At 38.4% G+C, this 23597-nt stretch overlaps 1 protein-coding gene across 1 annotated transcript in view; it reads left to right on the forward strand.

The window, feature by feature from the left end:
- PLBD1 (phospholipase B domain containing 1) overlaps nt 1-23597 on the forward strand; it is an 87730-nt gene that overhangs the window by 45261 nt on the left and 18872 nt on the right. The window contains exons 5-6 of the mRNA XM_007944471.2: nt 1900-2040; nt 2505-2649. Of these exons, the coding sequence (XP_007942662.2) occupies nt 1900-2040; nt 2505-2649 (286 nt within the window). The remainder of the gene's footprint in view (nt 1-1899; nt 2041-2504; nt 2650-23597) is intronic.

Raw genomic sequence — 23597 nt, forward strand, 5'->3', positions numbered from 1 at the left:
AAAAAAATGAAATGACAAGATAAAAGAGCTGAACAGAAGATTTAAAGAGCAGCTCAAGAAGACAAAGCCAATTCTATAATGAAATGTGCAAAGACCTGGAGTTAGAAATCCAAAAGGGAAGAACACACTCAGCATTTCTCAAGCTGAAAGAACTGAAGAAAAAATTCAAGCCTCAAGTTGCAATACTGAAAGATTCTATGGGAAAAATATTGAATGATACAGGAGGCATCAAAAGAAGATGGAAAGAATACACAGAGTCACTGTACCAAAAAGAATTAGTCTATGTTCATCCATTTCAGTAGGTGACATATGATCAAGAACCAATGGTATTGAAAGAAGAAGTCAAAGTATATTGAAAGAACTGGCAAAAAACAAGGCCCCAGGAATTGATGGGATATACATTGAAGTGTTTCAACAAACAGATCTGCGCTTGAGGTACTTACTTGTCTATGAGAGAAATTTGGAAGACAGCTACCTGGTCAACTGACTGGAAAAGATCCATATTTAACCCATTGCAAAGAAAGGTTTTCCCACAGAATGTGAAAATTATCAAACAATACCATCAATATAACATGCAAATAAAATCTTGCTGAACATAATTCAAAAGCAGTTGCAGCAGCAGTATATTGACAGAGAGCTTCCAGAAATAAAAGCTGGATTCAGAAGAGGATGTGGAACAAGGGATATCATTGCTAATGCCAGATGGATCTTGACTCAAAGCAAAGAATACCAGAAAGATGTTTACTTATGTTACATTGACTATGCAAAAGCATTTGATTGTGTGGATTATAACAAATTATGGATAACATTGAGAAGAATGGGAATTCCAGAACACTTGATTCTACTCTTGAGGAACCTGTACATAGACCAGGAGGCTGTTGTTCGAACAGAACAAGGGGAAGCTGCATGGTTTAAAATCAGGAAGGGAGTGTGCCAGGGTTGTGTACTTTCACCATATTTACTCAGTCTGTATGCTGAACAAATAATCCAAGAAGCTGGACTATATAAAGAAGACTGCCATCAGGATTGGAGAAAGACTCATTAACAACCTGGGATACACAGATGACACAACTTTGCTTGCACAAAGAGGATGGCTTGAAGCAGTTACTGATGAAGACTGAAGACTACAGTTTGCAGTATGAATTACACCTCAACATAAAGAAAATGAAAATCCTCACAACTGGACCAATAAGCAGCATCACAATAAATGGAGAAAAGATTGAAGATGTTAAAGATTTCTTATTACTTGGATCCACAATCAGCACCAATGGAAGCAGCAGTTAAGACATTAGACAACGTATTGCACTGGGCAAATCTGCTACTACAGTGCTGAAGATCAGAGATGTCTCCTTGAAGGCTAAGGTGCACCTAACCCAAGCCATGGTATTTTCAATCACCTCATATACATGTGAGAGCTGGACAATGAACAAGAAAGACCAAAGAAGAGTTGACCAAAAGGTTGAGTTGTGGTGTTGGTGAAGAGTACTGAAAGTACCATGGACTGCAAGAAGAGCTAACAAATCTGTCCTGGAAGAAGTGCAGCTGAATGCTGCTTGGAAGTGAGAATGACCAGACTTTGTTTCACCTGCTTTGGTCATGTTGTCAGAAGAGATTATTCCCTGGAGAAGGATATCGTGCTTGGTAAAGTGGAGGGTCAATGAAAAAGGGGAAGGCCCTCAATGAGATAGATTGACACAGTGGCTACAATGATAGACTCAGGTATAGCAAGGATTGTGAGGCTGGCACAGGATTGGGCAGTGTTTCATTCTGTTGTACATAGGGTTGCTATGAGTTGGAGTTGACTCGATGGCATCTAACAACAACAAGAAGCAGAGGAAAAATAGAAAATGACATCTGTCACAAATCAATGTTAAGTGCAATCATTGTCCTTTTTCCCAGCCCCTCACGCTGTTCCAGATTCAGTTCCTGAATGCTGTTGGAGATCTGTTGGATCTGATTCCCTCATTCTCTCTCAGTAAAAACAACAGCCTGAAGTTTCTAAAAAGAGTGGAAATGGGACATTGCTCTGCTCTCATTAAGGTAAGCTACACACAGCAGCCCCTCTTTTTCTCTCTTTCTGGTACACACAGACACTTTCTGTATGTTACCCAAGTTATGGCAATATCTCATCACCTCTACCTAGAGCTGTTTGCCTGCTCCTGGGTTCCTATATCATAGAAGTTAATAACTGGAAGAACCCTTCATAGAGGAAATTGGAAGTATATGAGGTCACCTGTGCTTCTTCTACATTTTCTTTTATGCACCTGGCATTTCCACCTCCCAGAATCTTCCATTATGGACTTTAAAAGGATGGAGTCTATCTGTTTTTTGTACAGTAAAAGTTGATGTTGTACTCCTTGGCCATGTTTTCCTGTTGTAAATGTAGCAATAATCACTTAAGTTTTAAGGACTGAGTTGCAGAAATCCCTGTATGCTTCCAACACTTAAAATTGTACTCAGTGATCTCTCTGTCTCTGCATCTTCCACTGTTTTTCTGGCCATAGGTTCTTCCTGGATTTGAGAATATCTTTTTTGCTCACTCAAGTTGGTTCACATATGCAGCCATGCTGAGGATATATAAACACTGGGACTTCAACATCAAAGATAAAGACTCCAAAAGTAATCGTCTCTCTTTCAGCAGTTACCCAGGTAAATAAATTTAGAGGATCATCAAAGTACATCTGACCAGGATTAAACCTTAGTGATTCAGAGTAACTGGAAAGGAAGAAGAAATATCTGGTGGCACAGTGAGTAAGACATTTGGCTACTAACCAGAAGGTCAGTGGTTCAAACCCACCAGCTCCTCCACAGGAGGAAGATGAGGCAATCTACTTCTGTAAAGACTTGTTGTTGTTGTGGTTTGCTGTCAAGTCAGACCAGACTCATAGCGACCCCTCCTTGGGTTTCTGAGGCAGTATCACTATGGAAGTAGATTGCCCAACCTTCCTTAAAGACTTACAGCCTTGGAAACCCAAGGGGGGTCACTATGAGTCGGAATCAACTCAATGGCAGTGGGTTTGGTTTTTGTTTTATACATTAATGAAAATTCTGATTATTAGACTTCTTTTTGAAGAAATATAGCTCTAATACTTTTATTTAATAGAATGACATAATCTGGGTTAGTAGAGTTGCCAAGTAGAAGACACTTTGTAAATGTGTGATTCTAAATTCATATCACAAATGTCAACTATTTATTAAGTGCTAGGCACTCTCCTGGGCTCTGCAGTGGAAGCAAAGATGAGTAATTGACAGTTCCTGCTCTCTATGTCTCCTTGAGCGACTGTACTCTGTTTCTTTTATTTGTTGCAGTATCATATCCTAGTGTGTGGCATCTAGTACTTAATACATTCCTGTTGAATGAATGAATGAATGAATGTGTAAGCTTGTAAATCTTACACTACAGTCAGGAGGATAAGATATGCACAATACAAATAAGAAAAATAGTATTACTACATACTGTGTATGCTACAAACAAGAGTATATCAAATGTTACAGGTATTCAAAAGAGGAAGAACTTATGTACATTTGATTGTTGGGAAAAGGGAAAAGAGGTTGCCATTTAAGATGTGCCATAAATGACGGGTAGAAAATTAATAGGTAGAGATGGGGGGGCAGTCTCTGTGGAGTGGGGATTACAAGTTCTTATCCCTAAAGGAGACAGGCTCATGATGTAGATGAATAAAGGGGACTGGTGTAAGAAAATAGAAAGTGAAAACAACTGTGGCAAACACAGGACCCATGGAAAGGAGGGCTACTACTCAGCTCCCACTGATTGTTGTCATCCAGGAATATGGAGATCAGTATTTTCAGACCCTCTAATTTCTTAAGAGAAGATAGGAATAGGATTTTATTTAAATAAATAAATCCCACCCTGAAAACCAAATAGAGCATGTCTGCTAGCTGGAATTTGTTCCTTGCTTATTGATTTGCAAACTTTTCAGGAAACATCATAAGCAAAGGCAAGGAGAGAATGCTTACAAAATATCTAAGAGTCCAACAAGGAAGCAGCATGAGCACTTCTGACCTTTACTATCCACAACTTATGGGGTGATTACACCAACCATCTGTCATATCTCTCTAATTCTGACAGATTATCACTGCCGCACCTGAGTGTTAACACCCAATTATTCCTATCAGGGATGCTGAACATGGGTATAGCACAATATTATTTCTCTGCCCTTTTATCTGTTCTTCCTTTGGACTCCCTTTGTTTTCCTCTTTGTCTTAGTTTACTTAACTATTTTAGGGTCAAGGGTGACTATCTCTTTGAGTCCTTTGGTTTTCTTTTATGGTCAGATTGAAGTTTAAGGATAGTAAGAGACTGAGACATGCAAATGTTCTTCCTTTTCCTCTTATTTTCTATAAAATGCAATGTTCAGATATTGCCTACACTGCTTTAAAATTTTAGTGTAATATGATATTCTTAATGAGCTCTGGTGGTACAGTGCCTAAGGCCTTTGACCGCTAACCAGAAGGTTAGTGGTTCAAACCCACCAGCCACTCCATGGAAGGAATATGGGGCAATCTACTTCCATAATGATTTACTGCCTTGGAAAACCAGTGGGGATCACTATGAGTTAGAATTGATTCAATGGCAGTGATTTTTTTTGGTATGATATTCTTGGTACCCTTAACAGTGTTGGACCCCAAAACTAGTGAGGACCTGGAAGGATTTTCCTAAGAATCTCATGACTTCATTAACATTTGCATATATAATTTTCTGGAATAGACACTTAGGTACCTGGATAAAGATTTTAAGACCAATTGAAACTGAAAGAGAATGAAAGACATTTGTTGCCCCAAGGTGTTTTGATGGGAACCAGTAGAGCAATGTGATCCATATCTTTTTCTAACTGGACGGTTTGTTCTCAACCACAAACAAAACAAAACACACATTTATATTATGAAGAATTGTTTGATTAAAGGAGCAGCCACATTGGATGGCTATTGAACTAAGTTTTGCCACGAAGCTCATGCCATGTGAGCTGCTGAGCCCAGAACAAAGCTGAATAGATTGTTTGTTTTTCTTTGATGGAGGGGGTGCCATGGTAGGTTGAATGTATTAGGTCTGTGTTGCTATTTTCATACCAGAGAAAGCATGGTCTGGAGACTTCTTCTGGCCTAGACAAGTATACTTAAAAATTTCTGACTCTGAACCTAGACATCAAGTCACAAAGAAACATTCTTGACTTGAGTTGAAGCACATATTGGGTGATGATAACTGGGATGGTAAAACGACCATCATACTAAAGATACAGATAACTCTGAATATTTCATATGCATTTATCCATATTCATGCCAAATTTTATGTAAGTGACTACCAAGATGATAGTTATGAAAAACACTAAAGCTTCAACACACAATTTCTTTTTCTTCTTGAGATTCCGAAGGAGAAAGTTAAAGCTTAGACATCTGCTAAACTGTTGTTCAACATGTAAAGTCCAACTGTTTTACTTATCTATAAAATGATGCTGATATATTGCTTACTTCATGAAGTTGTAAAAAGTTTATAATTTATTTATCAAGAAATATCTGTTAAGTACCCACTATGCTCTAGACAAAGTTATGATGGTGAGCAGGATAGACACAGTACCTACTCTCATCAGATTTGCATTTGGTGAGAAAGAGTGGCTAATAAAAAAGCAAAAACAATAAAATGTGATTGTTTGGTAGTAGAGCAGACTAATCTAGGAGTATCTGGGTAGCTTCTAAGAGGAAGTAAAATTTAAATTGAGGTACAAAAGCAAGTATAAATTAGACAGGTCAACAGAGATAAGAGAGTGCTAGAATGTTTCCTGTAGAGCAAACATGTGTGAAGACCTGTGGGCAAGAGAAAGTGTGGGGAATGCCAATGAAAGGATATGAAGGGCAATGCAAGACCTTAAAAAGACAAGTGGGAGTAACATGATTAGATTTGCATTTTAGAATTATCTGACACATGAGGGAAGAAGGATGAGAGGTTGCCAAGAGAACATTTAGAAATCTGTTGCAATAATCCAGGCAGGTTGGACCATGTAGTCAATCAATGTGTGAATAGAAGATTGATATCTATCTTCAAAAAGAAAAAAAGTCAAATTTTGACTGCTGAATTACTGTAATACATCATGACTTTTCATGTGATCTTGTTGCCCTAGCCAGAATCCTTGAGAGGTAATTACTTAATGAGAGTGTCAGAAGAACACTCCCCAAACAGTACTCCAGTATTCCAGAGAATGGAAGGAACAATAGAAATTCTCCACACTACATTCATCAGTGTTACAAAGAATAGATGCCTCCAACGCACCCTGATTTACCTGAGCCAATCTCACCCTCTGTATTTACCAGTACCCCAGTTGAGTCCATAAAAAACCAAAGCAAATTCACTGCTATTGAGTCAGATCCAACTCATAGTGACCCCTCCTTGGGTTTCCGAGGCAGTTGCCCAATCTTCCTTCCGAGGAGTGCCTGGTGGGTTTGAACCACCATCCTTCTGGTTAGCAGTCAAATGCCTTAGGCACTATGCTACCAGAGCTCCCTGTTGAATCCATAGAAATAGAGTTAATTATGGCAAGGAAACAGATTAATTTAATAACACCCATCTTAATCTAGAAAGGATTTAAGATGGCTTGGTTGTTTAACAGGTTCAGTATTTTCTTGGTCTGTTGTGTGAACGAGAGTGGAACTTTCTTCCACCCTTGAAATTACCTCATCTAAAGAGACTAACATAAAATATGTACTGAGAAAGAAAAAAAAATACCCCAAAATATGCCGAGTGCTGATAACTTCAGTACCACCTTTAGGCCCAGGCAACAAGGCCCAGCTCTGAAGTGCTTTCCTCAAAACTTTCTAAGTCCCGGTCCAGTGCCCTGAGAGACCAGTGGTGTACTCTGGCCCTGGGCCATGTCCCATGTGTGTCCTGGATTTGAAAGCTCCTTTATAGAAATCTTCTAAATCTCCTTCCAGTGCCCGGAGGTGGCAGGGGTGGCAGAGGTGGATCTGGGCAGGGTTCTCTGGACTCTGGTCTTGTACCTCCTTGTCTGGGAGCTATTCCCACCATCATCCCCAGTTCTACCAACAAGTGAGATCAATAAGATGTCACAAGGCACTCTTATGCTTATGGGGACTCATATCTGAGAAGTGATCATGATGCATGGACCTTTCAGCTCACCTTCACAGTGTACTTTTTGGTAGATGCTGCATGACTGGACTGCCAGAATGGTGGTAATATAATACTTTTGACTGCTTCTCACGTCAGACATAGCGTGTGTTCAGACTCCAGGCAACTGACAATCTATTGCTTAATCTTGGGCTTACGCACGTATGTGGGCTTCTACCTTGACTTTCCCACCTGTGTTCTGACTGCAGAGCTGCCTCCTATCTACAGCCCCTGAGGGTGGTAGGATGGATACAGGTGAACTTTACCCTGTGTGCCCCTACTGCTGCCCCTCTGGTGGACATCTCACCCCCTGCTCTGCACCACAAGTGAGGCAATCTTCCAGGGAGAGTCTGGGCCTTCTCCTCCAAGGGCTCTTAGAACCTTATGCCACAACACAATTGGGCCCTTGCAATAGCTCTCTCTCAGACTGGATGGACACTCCTTTTATGGTTGGGACTGCTTTGGTTCTGACCCCCAGTTTCTAATTTATGCTGCTCACAGGTGGCAGTCTGTGGAAGGCAGAGGTTAGATCAACATGGAAAGAGATAATATTCTAGTAATGCCTAAAGAGTCCAAGAGAAGACACAGTTGAAATGTGTTAATCTATGTTTATGCTATAAAATCTCAAATATAACTTTAATAACCAGAAAATGAATTATCATTCTTATATTTTCTTAACACTCTGAGTGAGACTTACATTTCTGGTCATCATCAACAAGTATAGTAACAGTTTTTGAGAGAGTCACATGAAATTAGTACCTATTAGGTGCAGCCATTAAGTAACTGGTGTTAGGGAACTGCAGTAAAACAGTTTAAAAAATTCATGGCTTTGTGAGTAATAAGTGTTACCACCTTTTTTCTCGTGGTGGGAGATACAAAGTTAGCCAGGAACAATGAGTGTGTTTGGTAAAAAGAACTGAAAAAGATGCTACCTGAACACTATAAAGACTCTTCATTTGTACTGACTGACTGATAAGCCAATTATCTTCACTGATAAATTTTTATACCTCACATAGGCCCATGAGTTTTGCAATGTACTTTTTTTTTAATTGTGATTTGAGTGAAAGTTTATATAGCAAATTCACTTTCCATACAGCAGTTCACATATGCTTTGTCTCATGACATTGATTACAATTTACCACAATCCAACAGCTTCCCTCCCACTTCCTCCCTATAGTTACCTCTTCCCTGTGTCCTTCCCTCCATGCACTCCTGCCCCCTGAGCTGTCTCCCTATGTATACACAGCCCTTCTATTCTCCCATGATTGTTCTCTCCAAGGAGTGTATCTACCTAGTGAAAATGTTGATCTCATATGCCTGTCTCGTTTGGCTGGAAGCCACAGGAATGGGTTTAATTCCAGACCTGAAGGGCAGCTAGGGGCCATAGTCTTAATGGTTCCATCAGGGTCTGACCAGCAAACCTAGTCCCTTTTTTTTTGCCAAATGATTTTGAGTTTTGTTCCACATTGTTCTCCCACTCAGTACAGGATCTCCTACATAGAGCCCCGTCTGAGTAGTTGACAGTGGTAGTCGGGCACTATCTAGTTCTTGTGGTCTCATAGTCATTGCCATATAGGCTGAGGATCACATAGTGTACCAGTCGCTTGGACTAATTGTTTCCATGAATCTTTGGTTTTCTTCATTCTTCTTGGCTCTCATCTAGATGGCTACTTGCAAGCTTTTAAGATCCCAGTCACTACTCACATAAGTAGGATGTAGAACAATATTTTGTGTAGTATATTATGCCAATTGAGTTTGATGTCACCTGCAACTATGGTCCCAACCTCACAGGCTCAACTACTCACTCCCTCTGCATAGCTGGCTATGGCCAAGAAGTGACTACAACCTTGTGACTACAACCCTTTTCAGCTCTACTGTATACCTGGGAATTCTTACAGAACATACCAATACACTTGCAGAAACATTGTCTGCCAACCCTATACATGGTCTTGGGCACACTCCCCCCTGCATAGACATACCTAATAGTTCAGCCTGTCCACCCATCTATCCACCCATATATCCGTGTTTACCTTCACTGACAACGCAGTACTGTATATGCAAAGGGGTTCATCTTTGTTGTCTATATATCCCATGTACCTTTCTATGTCTTCCTCTTCCTTAGTGCCACTGTGTTGATCACTCACATTTGGTACATTGCCCTTCTCTTCACCCAAATCAATACTTGTCTCTACCTATCTAACAGTATTCCCTCCCCACCCCTCCCATCCCTGATAACCAACAAAGGAAAGTTCCTTCCATATAGAAACTTTTCCTTGACTTTTTACAATAATGGACCAGTACAATATTTGTCTTTCTGTGATTGAGTTATTTCACTCAGCATAATGTCCTCCAAGTTCATCCATGTTATGCTGTGTTTTGCAGATTCTACATCATTCTTTAGGGTTGCATAGTATTCCATTGTGTGTATGTACCATAGTTTGGTTATCCATTCCTCAGATGAAGGACACCTAATTTGTTTCCATCTTTTGGCTATTGTATAGTGCTGCGATGAACATGAGTGTGCATATATTTGTTCTTTCCCTGGCTCTCACTTCTTTAGGATATAAATGGAATTTCTAACTCTAACTTTTTAAGGAATTGCCATACTGCTTTCCACAGTGGTTGTACCATTTTACAGTCCCATCAGCAGTGTATGAGCGTCCTAATCTCTCCACATCCTCACCAGCATTTGTTATTTTCTGTCTTGTTGAACTTTGCTACTAGTTCTGGGGCAAGGTGACATCTCATTGTTGTTTTGATTTGCATCTCTCTAGTGGCTAATGATCGTGAGCATTTCTTCATATGTTTGTTAGCCTCCTGAATATCTTCTTTGGTGAAGTGTCTATTCATGTCTTCTGCCTATTTTTTAATTGGATTATTTATCTTTTTGTTATTGAACTGTTGAAGTTTTCTATAAATTCTAGAGATAAGTCCCTTGTCAGATATGTCATTGCCAAATGCTTTTCCCAATCTGTAGGTTCTCTTTTGACTCTTTTGGAGAAGTCTTTGAAAGCACATAAAAATTTAAGTTTTAGGAGGTGCTGTTCATCTAGTTTATTTTCTGTTGTTTGTACATTTTGGGTTATGCTTGATAGTCTATTTATGCTATATATTGTTGTTGTTGCTGTTATATGCCATCGAGTCAGACCTGACTCATAGCGACCCCTCCTTGGATTTCCAAGGCAATATCACTATGGAAGTAGATCGCCTCATCTTCTTTCCGAGGAGTGGCTGGTGGGTTTGAACTGCCAGCCTTCTGGTTAGCAGTCAAGTGCCTTAGGCACTAAGCTACCAGAGCTCCCAAGATCCTCAGATTATTTGCTCAGCATATAGATTGAATAAGTATGGCGATAGGATACAACCTTTATATATATTAAGGCCCTAAATTTGCCCAGAACAAGGGGACACTTCATGGTTTAAATTCAAGAAGGGAGTGCGTCAAGGTTGTATCCTGTCACCATACTTACTCAATCTATATGCTGAGCAAATAATCCGAGAAGCTGGACTATATGAAGAGGAACGTGGCATCAGGATTGGAGGAAGGCTCATTAAAACCCTGCAATACGCTGATGACACAACTTTGCTTGCTGAGAGTGAGGATGATTTGAAGCACTTACTGATGAAGATTGAAGACTACAGTCTGCAGTATGGATTACATCTCAATATAAAGAAAACAAAAATTCTCACAGCTGGAGCTTTAAGCAGCGTCACGATGAATAGAGAAAAGATTGACGTTGTCAAAGACTTCACATTGCTTATTTCTACAATTGATGCCAATGGAGGCAGCAGTCAGGGCATCAGATGGCATATAGCACTGGGCAAGCCAAGGACCTCTTTCAAGTGCTGAAGAGCAAAGATGTCTTCTTGAGGACTAAGGTGCGCCTGACACAGCCATGATATTTTCATGCCTCATATGCATGTGAGAGCTGGACAAAGATTAGGGAAGACCAAAGAAGAATTGATGCTTTTGAGTTGTGGTACTGAAGAAGAATGCTGAAAGTACCATGGACTGCTAAAAGAACTAACAAATCTGTCCTGGAGGAAATACAGCTGGAATGCTCCTTGGAAGCAAGAATGACCAAACTTAGTCTCACCTACTTTGGTCATGTTGTCAGAAGGGACCATCCCCTGGAGAAGGATGTCATGCTTGGTAAGGTGGAGGGTCGATGAAAGAGGGGAAGGCCCTCAACGAGATGGATTGACACATTGGCTACCATAATGGGCTCAAGTATAGCAGGGATCACGGAGCTGGCACAGGATCAGTTGGTGTTTCATTCTGCTGTGCATAGGGTCAGAAATGACTTGATGGCACCCAATAACAATAACAACAACAACAAATTTGTCCCTGGTTTTTCCTTGAGGAACGGTATAGTTTTAGGTTTCACATTTAAGTCTTTGATCCATCTGGAATTTGTTTGTGTGTATGGTGTGAGGTACAGATCTTGTTTCATTTTTCTGCAAATGGATATCCAATTTTGCCAGCACCATTTATTAAACAAACATTCTCTTCCCCCATTTAATGGATTTTGGCCCTTTGTCAAAGAGCAATGTACTTTTTAATCAAATTGTTTATATAGGCAGACCAAACCAAAAACCAAACCAGTTGCTGTCAATTGCAACTCATGGCAACCCCATGCGTTGCAGAATAGACCTGATCTCCATAGGGTTTTTAAGGTGACCTTTCAGATGATTGCCAGCTCTCTTCCACATGTTTGCAGGGGGCCTGAGTCCCTGGAAATCCTAAGGTGTGTGCCTCTGGATGACCTTGTTCCAGAAGCTTTCTCTTACTTACCATGACCTGTTTTTCCTAACAGCTGATCAGTCTAAGGAAGATAAAAACCCTACATTAGCCTTCCCCAGGTTGCTATACACAGGCTAATACTGATTTTGGCAATGAAAAGCAAGAATCAAAGAAGTAAGGCGTAGAGAGAAATCACATAAGGAATAACTGCACTGAAAAAGTAGTCAATACCATTGCATGAAAATCCCAGCACAAAGTAGGGCCTTCAGAAATTCTGGACTCTCTGTAGGAATTAACCATGGTCTATGGTTCAAATCTACCCTCCACTCTGTGGAAGAAAATGAGGCTGTATGCTTCTGTAAAGATTTACAGCTTTGGAAACTCTATGTAGTCAGTTCTAATGTGTCCTACAGGGTTACTATGAATCAGAATTAACTTGATGACTACAAGTTTGGCTTACTGGTTTACTAGCCTTTGGTATTCTTGCACAAATCCCTTAGGGAGAAGACAGTTCCATGGGAGATTTGACTTTTCCTTGGGGCAGATTAAAACAGAAGGACCAGTACATCTCATATATTGTTCTGAGCAATTGGTTGGCACTTTACAAAACACCATTTTAAAAAAAATTAAATGAAAAAATGGTTCACTGACAGTCCCTTCCAGACCTCATTTTCTGTGGTGGTTTGTTCCCTTCTGTTCTCTGACCATATATTAAGATAATTTCTACATGGTTGTAATCACAAGAGGGTCACTATTTTATATATTCTGATTTTTCACAAGAGCATGTTTTACATAACCTCACGCTTTTCCTCATTATTAATAGCTGCACAATATCACATTGTTTAGAGATACCATATTGTAGCCACTTAAATGGATTCAATATCTTCCTTTTTTTTTCCTTCCTTCATTTGTATTACTTTGTTGGTATAAACTTTCAACAATGGATTTAACTGAGTCTATAGGTATGGTAGGCTGAATAATAGCCCCCAAAGATGTGCACATCCTAATCCTTGGAACCTGTGACTATGTTAATTTACATAGCAAAGGGGAATTAAGGTATGAGATGGAATTAGGGAGATTATCCTGATTATCTAGGTGAGCCCAACATAATCACAAGAGTCCTTTGTTATAGAAGAGGGAGAGTTGGGAAAATGACAGCATGAGGACTTGGCCGAAATATATCGTTGACTTTGAAGACAGAAGAGAGCCATGAGCCAAGGAATGAGGGCAGCCTTAAAAGGTGGCAAAGGCAAGGAAACATTTTCCTCTAGAGGTTCCAAAAGAAACACAGCCTTGCTGACACCTTGATTTTAGCCCAGTGAGACATCTAATCTACAGAATTGTAAGATAATAAATTAAGCCACTAAATTTGTGGTAATTTGTTATAGCAGCAATAGAAAAAAATACAATGGGTATAAACATTTTTAGGGTATACTTTACAGGCAATATAATTCTCCCATATATGTGTACAGTTCAGTGAGTTTGGTAAAATATATAAAGTCTTGTAATTACCACCAAAATCAAGATATAAAACATTTCCATGACCCAAAAAGATGTCTCCTGATCCTTTGCCATCAGTCTCTTGCCCCACTTCCAGTCTCAGGCAACCATCTTTATGCTGTCTGTCTCTATAATTTTGCGTTTTCTAAAATTTCAATAAGTATAATCATACAATACACGGGTGATTTTTGGTATCTTTAATTTAGTGTGATGCTTTTGAGCTCATTCATGCTGTTGTATACATCACTAATTTGTTCCATATTTATTGCTGAGTAGAATTCTGTTGTACCAAACTCCATGATTTGTTTATCTCCTCACCAGGTGATGGACATTTGGATTGTTTCCCGTTTGGGGCTATTTTAAATAATGCTGCTATGGGGAGTCACATACAAGTTTCATTCATGAATACATACATGTATTCATTTCTCTTGGATAGATACCTAGCAGTGAAATTGTTGAATGTATAATACATATGAAACTGGCTGACTACCAAAGTGGCTCCACCATTTTGCAGTCAGTCTCGTTAGCAACGTAGAAGAGGCACAGTTATTCCACATCCTCACCAACACTTGATAATTTTAGTCTTGTTAATTTATAATCTTCAGTTTCTTTTCATTTGCTTGTTGCCATTCATGTATCTTTTTTTTAAAAAAAAATATCGAGATGTATTTCTTCCTAGTGTTTCATTTTTAGCATTCTTTATATATCACTGTATATGAGTCCTTTGTCAGATATATATTTTGCAAATATAGTGTCCCAGGCTGTGGTTTACCTTTTTGTTTTCTGATTTTCATTGAGGTGAAAAGGTTTTAATTTTGATGGAATGCATTTTATCAATTTTTTTCTTTTGTAGTTCATGTTTTGTTCCTATCGAAGAAATGGTTGCCTAAGTATTTTTACAAATATTTTCTCCCAGAAGTTTTATAGTTTTAGCTCTTATTAGTTAAGTTTAAAATTGATTTTGAATTAGCTTCTGTGTGTAGTGTGAGATAAGAGTCAAGGTTTATTTTTTTCAATCAGGGATGTCCAATTGTTCCAGTACTGTTAGTTAAAAGACCATCTTTTCCTCATTGAATTATGTTGACACTTTGTTTGAAAATCATTTGATCATATAAGTGTGGGTCTATTTCAGGACTCTATTCTGGTCCATTGAGCTCTATGTTTGTCTTATGGTAATACTTCTCATTGGTGTGCTGGAGCTGGCTGATATGTTTATGAAAGTGGACTATTAAATATTCAAGAATTAGCAAGTTGATTATTAAATTATTGATAGCTTAAAATCAGCCATGGTGGGAGTATTTTACCACTGAAATCAGCAAGTTCTATAAATCAGCATTCCCTTCTTTTTCTAAAAAATGGTTTACCAGAAAAACACTCAGTTGCTTTAACTTTATTGTGTATTTTGAAATCAGGTTGTATATGTTCTCCAAGTTTGTTTTTATTTAAGCTGCTTTACTATTTTGAATTTCCATATGAATTTTAGGATCTTCTTATCAATTTCTATAAAACAGTCTGCTGGAAACATGATTTCAATTGCACTGATCCTATAAATCAATTGAGAGAAACATATCTACAATATTGATTCTTCCAATCCATGAAATAGTATACCTCTTTATTTATTTATGTCTTCTTTAATTTCCTCAGTGCTTTGTAGTTTTCAGAGTACAAATATGACATACCTTTCATTAAATTTTTTGTTGTTGTTATGTGCTGTCAAGTCAGACCTGACTCATAGCGACCCCTGCTTGGGTTTCCAAGGCAGTATCTCTATGGAAGTAGATTGCCCAGTCATCCTTCTGAGTAGTGGCTGGTGGGTTTTAACCACCAGGCTTCTGGTTAGCAGTCAAGTGCCTTAGGCACTATGCTACCAGAGCTCCTTCATTAAATTTAGTCCTAAATAATTTTTGATGTCATTGTAATTGTAGTTTTTTTATACACACACACACACATATATATATGTGTATATATATATACACATACATACACACATATATATTATATATATAATTATACACATACATACACACATACATATATATATATATGATATATATATATCATATATATATATAAGCTATTGCTAAAGAGCAGTAGGGCTGTTAACCAAACAGTCAGCGGTTCAAACCCACAGCCACTCTGGGGAAGAAAGATAAGGCAGTCTGCTTTCGTAAAGATTTATAGCCTTGGAAACACTATGGGGCAGTTCTACCCTGTCCTGTAGGGTCACTATGAGTCAGAATTGACTCAAGGGCAGTGAGTTTATAATCTTTTGCTACATAACAAATTGTCCCAGAATTTAGTGGGTTAAAACAGAAATAATTACTTATTATCTCAAGAATTTACACAGGGTTACTGGAGATGGCTTGTTTCTATTCCACTATATTCTGGGGCCTCACCTGGAAGATTCAAACATTAAGGGGCTGAGATCTCTGAAAGCTTAACTGAAGCTACAGGATATACAACCATGGTGGCTTACTTACATGGTTGGCAAGGTGGTGCTGGCAAGTTGATTCCTCTCCACTTGGCTTCTCCACAGGGCTGCTTGAATATTCTCACAAGATGACTTGCTTTCCCCAGAGCAAGTGATCCCAAAGACCAAGGGTGCAAATGGAATGCCTATTATGACCTAGTCTCAGACGTCATACACTGTCACTTCTGCCACATTCTATTCCTTAGAAGCAAGTTACTGTGATCAACCCAACTTAAGAAAAGGAAGTTAGAATCTACTTTTTAAAGGAAAAATTGTCAAAGAATCTGTGGAAATTTTAAAACCACCACAGTATAGAAATATAATTTTTATATTTACATTGTTTTAAAAAAATATTGAGATAAAATTCATATAGCATAAAATCAACCATTTAAAAATGAATAATTCAGTGACCTTTGAAAAATATCCCTTGCTGTTGAGTCAATTCCAGTTCTTAGTGAACCTATATGGCAGAGTAGAACTGCCCCATAGGGTTTCCAAGGCTTTACAGAAGTAGACTGCCACATCTTTCTCCTGTGGAACAGCTGCTGGGTTTGAACCACAAACCTTTCGGTTAGCACGTGAGCACTTAATCACTGTGCCACCAGGGGTCCTTGAGTGGCATTTTGTACATTCAAAATGTTACGTAATCACCATTTATCTTAGTCTGGGTTCTCTAGAGGAGCTCTGATGACATAGTGCCTAAGGCATTTGACTACTAACCAGAAGGCTGGTGGTTCAAACCCACCAGCCACTTCTCAGAAGGAAAATTGGCCAATGTACTTCCATAGTGATACTGTCTCAGAAACCCAAGGAGCGGTTGCTATGAGTTGGATCTAATTCAATGGCAGTGAGTTTGGTTTTTGGTTCTCAGGGTAAAACCAGTGAAGCATATATAAATATATACATAACCCACTGCCAATGAGTCAATTTTGACTCATAGCAACACTTGAGAACAGAGTAGAACTGCACCACAGGGTTTCCAAGGCTATAAATCTTTATGGAAGTAGACTGCCTCATCTTTCTCCCACGAAGCAGCTGGTAGGCTCAAATCACCAACGTTTTGTTTAGCCACCAAATGCCTTAGCCACTGCACTACCAGAGCTCCTTATATAGAGAGAACTATTTCAAGAAAGTGGCTCACACAGTTGTAGAGGCTAACAAGTCCCAAATCCATGGGTCAGGTATCAAACTCTAGACTTCTCCTGACTCACATGGTTGCAGGGGCTGATGAACCCAAAATTGGAAGTTCAGGCAGAAGGATGCCGACTCACAGGGTCACAGGAGCTAGCTGATCCCCAAATCTACAGGTCAAATGGCAGGCTGCTAGCTTATATCCCAACGGAGATCAGAGGGTGACCAGTAGAATAAAAGAAAGGGCAGACTTTGCCAAAACATCCATATATATTGGGTGTATACAATACCCTCTAAAAAATTCCTCTTTCAACTGATTGGCTGCTCACATCAGCTTACAAAATGGAGGATGATTACATAATATCTTCCAAACCACTTAGAATCATGGCCTTGCCAAGTTGTCATATAACCTTATCACACCACCTGTATTTACCTCCATAATATTTCCATCACTCTAAAGTAAAATATCCATTGAGATGTTTCAACAAAGCCCTGCTGGAGGCACTCACTCAGCTATGTCAAAAGATTTGGAAGACAGCTACCTGGTCAACTGACTAGAAGAGATCCATATTTGTACCCATTCCAAAGAAAGGTGATCCCACACAATGCGGAAATTATCAAACAATATCATTAATATCACGTGCAAGTAAAATCTTGCTGAAGATAATTCAAAAACAGTTGCAGTAGTATATTGACAGAGAACTTCCAAAAATGCAAGCTGGTTTCAAGAGAGGACACGGAACAAGGGATATCATTGGTGATGTCAGATGGACCTTGGCTCAAACCAAAGAATACCAGAAAGATGTTTACTTGTATTTTTATTGACTAGGCAAAAACATTTGATTGTGTGGATCAAATTATGGGTAACATTGAGAATAATGGGAATTCCAGAACACTTGATTGTACTTATGAGGAATCTGTACATAGACCAGGAGGCTGTTGTTAGAACAGAAAAAGGGGACACTGTGTGGTTTAAAATCAAGAAGGGAGTATGTCAGGGTTGTATCCTTCCACCATACTTGTTCAATCTGTGTGCTGAGAAGATAAGCCAAACAGCTGGACTATATGAAGAATAACGTGGCATCAGGATTGGAGGAAGAATCACTAACAACCAGGGATATGCAGACAACACAACTTTGCTTGCTGAAAGTGAGGATGACTTCAGGCACTTACTAATGAAGTTTGAAGAATACAGTCTTTAGTATGAATTACATCTCAATATAAAGAAGACAAAATCCTCATAACTGGACCTGTAAGCACCATCACAATAAATGGAGAAAAGATTGAAAAAGATTGAAGTTGTCAGAGACTTCACATTACTTGGTTCTACAATTGACGCCAATGGAAGCAGCAGTCAGGACATCAAACGATGTATAGTAGTGTGCAAATCAGCTGCAAAGGACCTCTTTCAAGTGCTGAAGAGCAAAGATATCTCCTTGAGGACTAAGGTGCACCTGACACAAGCCATGATATTTTCAATCGCCTCATATGCATGTGAGAGCTGGACAATGAATAGGAAGACCAAAGAAGAGTTGATGCTTTTGAGTTGTGGTGCTGGCGAAGAACGCTGAAAGTACCATGGACTGCTAAAAGAATTAACAGATCTGTCCTGAAGGAAGTGCAGCCAGAATGCAAATGCTCCTTGGAAGCGATAATGGCCAGACTTCATCTCATCCACTTTGGTCATGTTGTCAGAAAGGACAATTCCCTGGAGAAGGATGTCATGCTTGGTAAAGTGGAGGGTTGATGAAAGAGGGGAAGGCCCTCAACAAGATGGATTGATACAGTGGCTGCGGTGATGGGCTCAAGTATAGCAAGGATCATGGAGCTGTTGTGGGACCAGGCAGTGTTTCGTTCTGCCATGTGTAGGGTCACTATGAGTTGGAGACAGCTTGACAGCACCTAACAACAACAACAAAGTAAAATTCCATACAAACAGTTTATTCCCTATTCTTCCTTCTCTCCAGTCTCTGGCAATCACAAATCTGAGTTTGGTCTCATGGATTTGTCTATTCTGGATATTCCATATAAATGGAATCATACAGTATGTGGCATGTTGTGTCTGGTTTATTTCACTTAGCATAATGTTTTCAAAGCCCATCCATGTTATAGCATGTCTTAGAATTTAATTTCTCTTTATAACTGAGAAATATTCTCTTGTATGGATATACACCATTTTGTTTGTCCATGCATATATTGATGGATATTTAGGTTGTTTCCACCTTCTGGCAATTGTTGATGTTGTAGTAAACACTGGTATACAAGTATCTGTTTGAGTCCTTTTCAATTCTTAAGGGAATTATGCAGTCATACACATAATTCTATGTTTAACTATTTAAGAAACTGCCAAACTGTTTTCCACAGCAACTGAGCCACTTTATATTTCCACAGACAGCAATAGATGAAGGTCCCACTATCTTCACATCTTCACCAACATTTATCATTTTCCTTTTTTAAAAAAAACTTTTATTATATCCATCCTAATGAGTGTGAAATATTAGCACATTGTGACTCTGTTTTGCATGTCCCTAATGACTAATGATGTTGAACATCTTTTCACATTCTTGTTGGCTATTTATTTATCTCCTTTGGAGAAATATCTATTCAAATCATTTGCCTATTTTTAAATTAAGGAGCTCTGGTGGCACAGTCCCTAAGGCATTTGACTGCTAACCAGAAGGCTGGTAGTTCAAACCCACTAGCAGCAGAAGGAAGATGGGGCAATCTACTTCTGTAAAGATTTACCACCTTGGAACTCAGTGGGGGTCTCTGTGAGTCAGAATCAACTCGATAGCAGTGAGTTTTTGGTAATGACTAATGATGCTGAACATCTTTTCATATTCTTGTTGGCCATATGTATATCACCTTTGGAGATACATCTGTTCAAGTAATTTGTGTAATTTTAAATTGGATTATTTATGTGTTTTTATTATTGAGTTGTAATAATATAAGTCTCTGATTAGATATGATTGGCAAATATATTTTTTTTCATTGTGTGATTTGCCTTCTTTCTTTATAGTATACTTTGACATGAAATGTTTTAATTTTTGATGCAGTCCAATTTTTCTGTTTTTTTTTTTTGATGTCATAAATAACAATCTCTTGCCAAATAGAAAGTTACAAAGGTTTACCTCTAAGTTTTCTTCTTCTAAATGTTTTATGGTGTTAGCTCCTGTATGTAGGTTGTTGATCCTAAATAATTAGTTAATAATTATTTTTTTTTGCATATGATGTGAGGTAGAAGTATAAATTCATTCTTTTACATGTGGACATCCAGTTGTCCCAGCACCATATGTTAAAGAGACTTCTTTTCTTCTTCCATGATCTTGACATTCTTATCAAAAATAAATTGACCATTGTGAGGAATTGCAGTTAATGTCATAAAACAAGATATGTATCAACTCCTGTATGGAAAATGAATTTGCTCTGTAAACTTTCACACATATCATACGGAAAAATAAATAAATAAATAAATTGACCATAGTGTGTAATCATGGGAATTAAAGTAACATCCTAAATTTATTACAATCTACTTTGTATTAAAACCAGTTTAACTTCGATAACATACAAAAACTCTGATCCTATGTAGCTCCATCCCTTCCCCTTTCATGTTATTGTCACAAATTTCATCTTTATGCATTGTGTGTACATAATATGGATTTATCATTATTTTCTATACATATGTCTTTTAGAGCATGTAGGACATTAAAAATGGAGTTCCTATTTATTTGTACATCTTGTGATTTTTTGGTTCAAAATTGGATATTTGAATATTATAGTACATAACTTTGGAAATCAGAATCTCCTCTTTCCCTGGGGTTTGCTGTAGTTACCCATTTGTTTAGTAACTATTTCAAACTTTTTTTTTTTTTTTTTACAAAGACTGTATTCTTTGTCATGTGTGCTCACTGAAGCCTGTATTTCTTCAGCTTATGTTCAGCTAATGTTTTCACAGAAATTTCTTTAATGCCCATAGCGTTTTAAGTTGATTTTTTTTCTCTTGATTCAGCAATCAGTTTCTTTAAACCTTTGACTGTTTTCCAAAGTTCTAACAAAGTCAATTCAGACCATACCTGCTTATTTTTCAATGTTTCTATGAAAGGACATGTGCTTGAAGCTGCCTGTTGTGCTATTTTGCTGACATCCTATGCATATATTTACTTTTATTCTGAAACTCTTCAAGAAAATTCATTTATTCTGGTAGCTTTTTGTTAGATTCTCAGCTGTTCTGTGATGCTGAAGTCAGACATCTGTCAACTTAAGCTACAATTTTCTACAACAAGAGTTGGAGAGAGAGAGTTGGTAAATGCACTCAAACAAGGAAGCCATATACACACATTTTTACCACACTTATGTCAGTGTTCAGTTTTTGATTCACATGGTCAGTTTCTAGTGTCTTCAAATAGTTGTGTTTTATATAGTGTAATTTTTTTTGTGTGAAAGAAATTACTTAATTTCTTCATGCTGCCATTATTTGAATACTCACCTGTGGTATGAGTCTTCACTGCCGCCCCCATTAATACATGTTGCCCAAATGTTTTCCGTATTACCAAAAGACATCACAAGAGCTCCTTTTAGAAATCTCTTTAACCTTTAGACTGAATAAGCTAACGCTCCTTAGAGATTCCCTTGTACACTGTACATAATTTCCTCAGAGCCTCTATCTCATTTTTGTTGTTGTTGTTGTTTTATACCACTAAACTGTAAACTTCTAGAGACAAGTACCACGTTTCTTTGCCCTCAGGGCCAGCACAGAACCTTGCACATTGTAATCACTGAGGGGAAAAGAAACAAAAAAAAAAACCTTTAGGAAGGAATGAGAGAGATCAGGTACAAGTTGAAAAGAACAAGGGAAAAGAAAAGCAAGGAGGCAGGCAGATACATTAGGGGTTACCCACTTTGATGTGGAACATGATGAGAACTACATACAAGAGAGAAAGAAATGAAAATAATATGAGAGGTGAGAGTGAGGACTGCTTAAGAGATCATTGTCTCTATCGTAACCTGATTGTTTTCCATTGTTAATGATCTCCTTTTTTGTCCTTGATCTGTAGAAAGGACTCCAAGGTATACTAAGGAATTGTTAGCAAGGCATTTCTGATGCAAAACTGTGTATTCAGCACAGGAATTATACCTTGAAGCTAATTCTTTGTAGCCTCCCTGATTATAAATATCATACGAATCGGAACTGATCACTTTTATAGGAATTAGGGAGCACTCAAGTTTTAAAAAGTAACTATAAACATTTTTTAAAAGTATATTTTGTTGTTGCTGTTGTTTTTGAAGTAAAAAGGAAAGAAACTAATTTTTGCTTTGTTCCCTTGGAACTGTGACAGACATCATGCTAAATATTTGAAATGTTCTATGTCATTTAATTTTCATAAGACCCTGACAAGGAGGTTATTTTTGTCTGCATTTTACAAATAAACAGATTCAGAAAGGTTAAATAGGTTGCCACAGTTCATCCAGTTCAGGGATTGGTGATTGGGTTCAAATGCATTATGTTTATGGCTATCAATCCCCCCCCCCCAAATGAGTCAGTTTGCATTTAAGTTAGATGATTAAAATAAAAGAGTTATGAACTCGTGAAGGCCCTCCTGGTATGCCAGGTGATGTTTGGGTGGAGCTCTTGTGGGGGAACAAAGGCTGGAACATACACAGTGTGCTTTTAATTGAAGATTCTAGTAATGATGACCCTATTGAGGCTGAGGCTTCAAGCTTAATTATCTGTAAGTGTAGCTCTTTGGAATGCGCTTAGTGTGTTTCACCAAGTACATGTGTCCTACTGTCTTAGTTATCTTGTGCTACTATAACAGATATACCAAGTGGATGGCTTTAACAGACAGATTTATTATCTCACAGTTTAAGAGGCTAAAAGTCCAAATTCAGAGCACCAGCTCTAGGGCAAGATTTTCTCTTTATTTAGGCTCTGATGAAGATTAAAGACTACAGTCTGCAGTATGTATTATATCTCAGCATAAAGAAAATGAAAATCCTCACAACTAGCCCAATAAGCAGCCTTATGAAAAATAGAGAACAGATTGAAGTTGTCAAAGATTTCTTATTACTTGGTTCTACAATCAACACCCATGGAAACAGCAGTCAAGAAATCAGACGTCATATTGAATGGGTTAATCTGCTGCAAAAGACCTCTTTAAAGTGCTGAAGAGCAAAGAAGTCTCTTTGAAGACTAAGGTATGCCTAACTCAAGCCATGGTATTTTTGATAGCTTCATATGCATGTGAGAGCTGGACAGTGAATAAAGAAGACCAAAGAAGAGTTGATGGTTTTGAGTTGTGGTGCTGGCGAAGAATATGGAAAGTACCAGGGACTTCCAGAAGAACAAACCAATCTGTCCTGGTAGAAGCATAGCTGGAATGCTCTTTGGAAGCAAGAATGGCTAGACTTTGGCCTGCTTTGGCCATGTTGTCAGAAGGGACCATTCCCTGGAGAAAGATATCATGCTGCATGAAGTGGAGGATCAGCGAAAAAAGGGAAGGCCCTCAACAAGGTGAACTGACACAGTGGTTGCAAAGATGGGAAAATGTATAGCAAGGATTGTGAGGCTGCCACAGGACTGGGCAGTGTTTTGTTCTGTTGTACATAGGGTTGCTGGGAGT

This window comes from Orycteropus afer, unplaced genomic scaffold, assembly GCF_000298275.1.
Source record: "Orycteropus afer afer isolate SDZICR_OR568_19922 unplaced genomic scaffold, OryAfe1.0 scaffold00126, whole genome shotgun sequence".
NCBI classification, from domain to species: Eukaryota; Metazoa; Chordata; class Mammalia; order Tubulidentata; family Orycteropodidae; genus Orycteropus; species Orycteropus afer.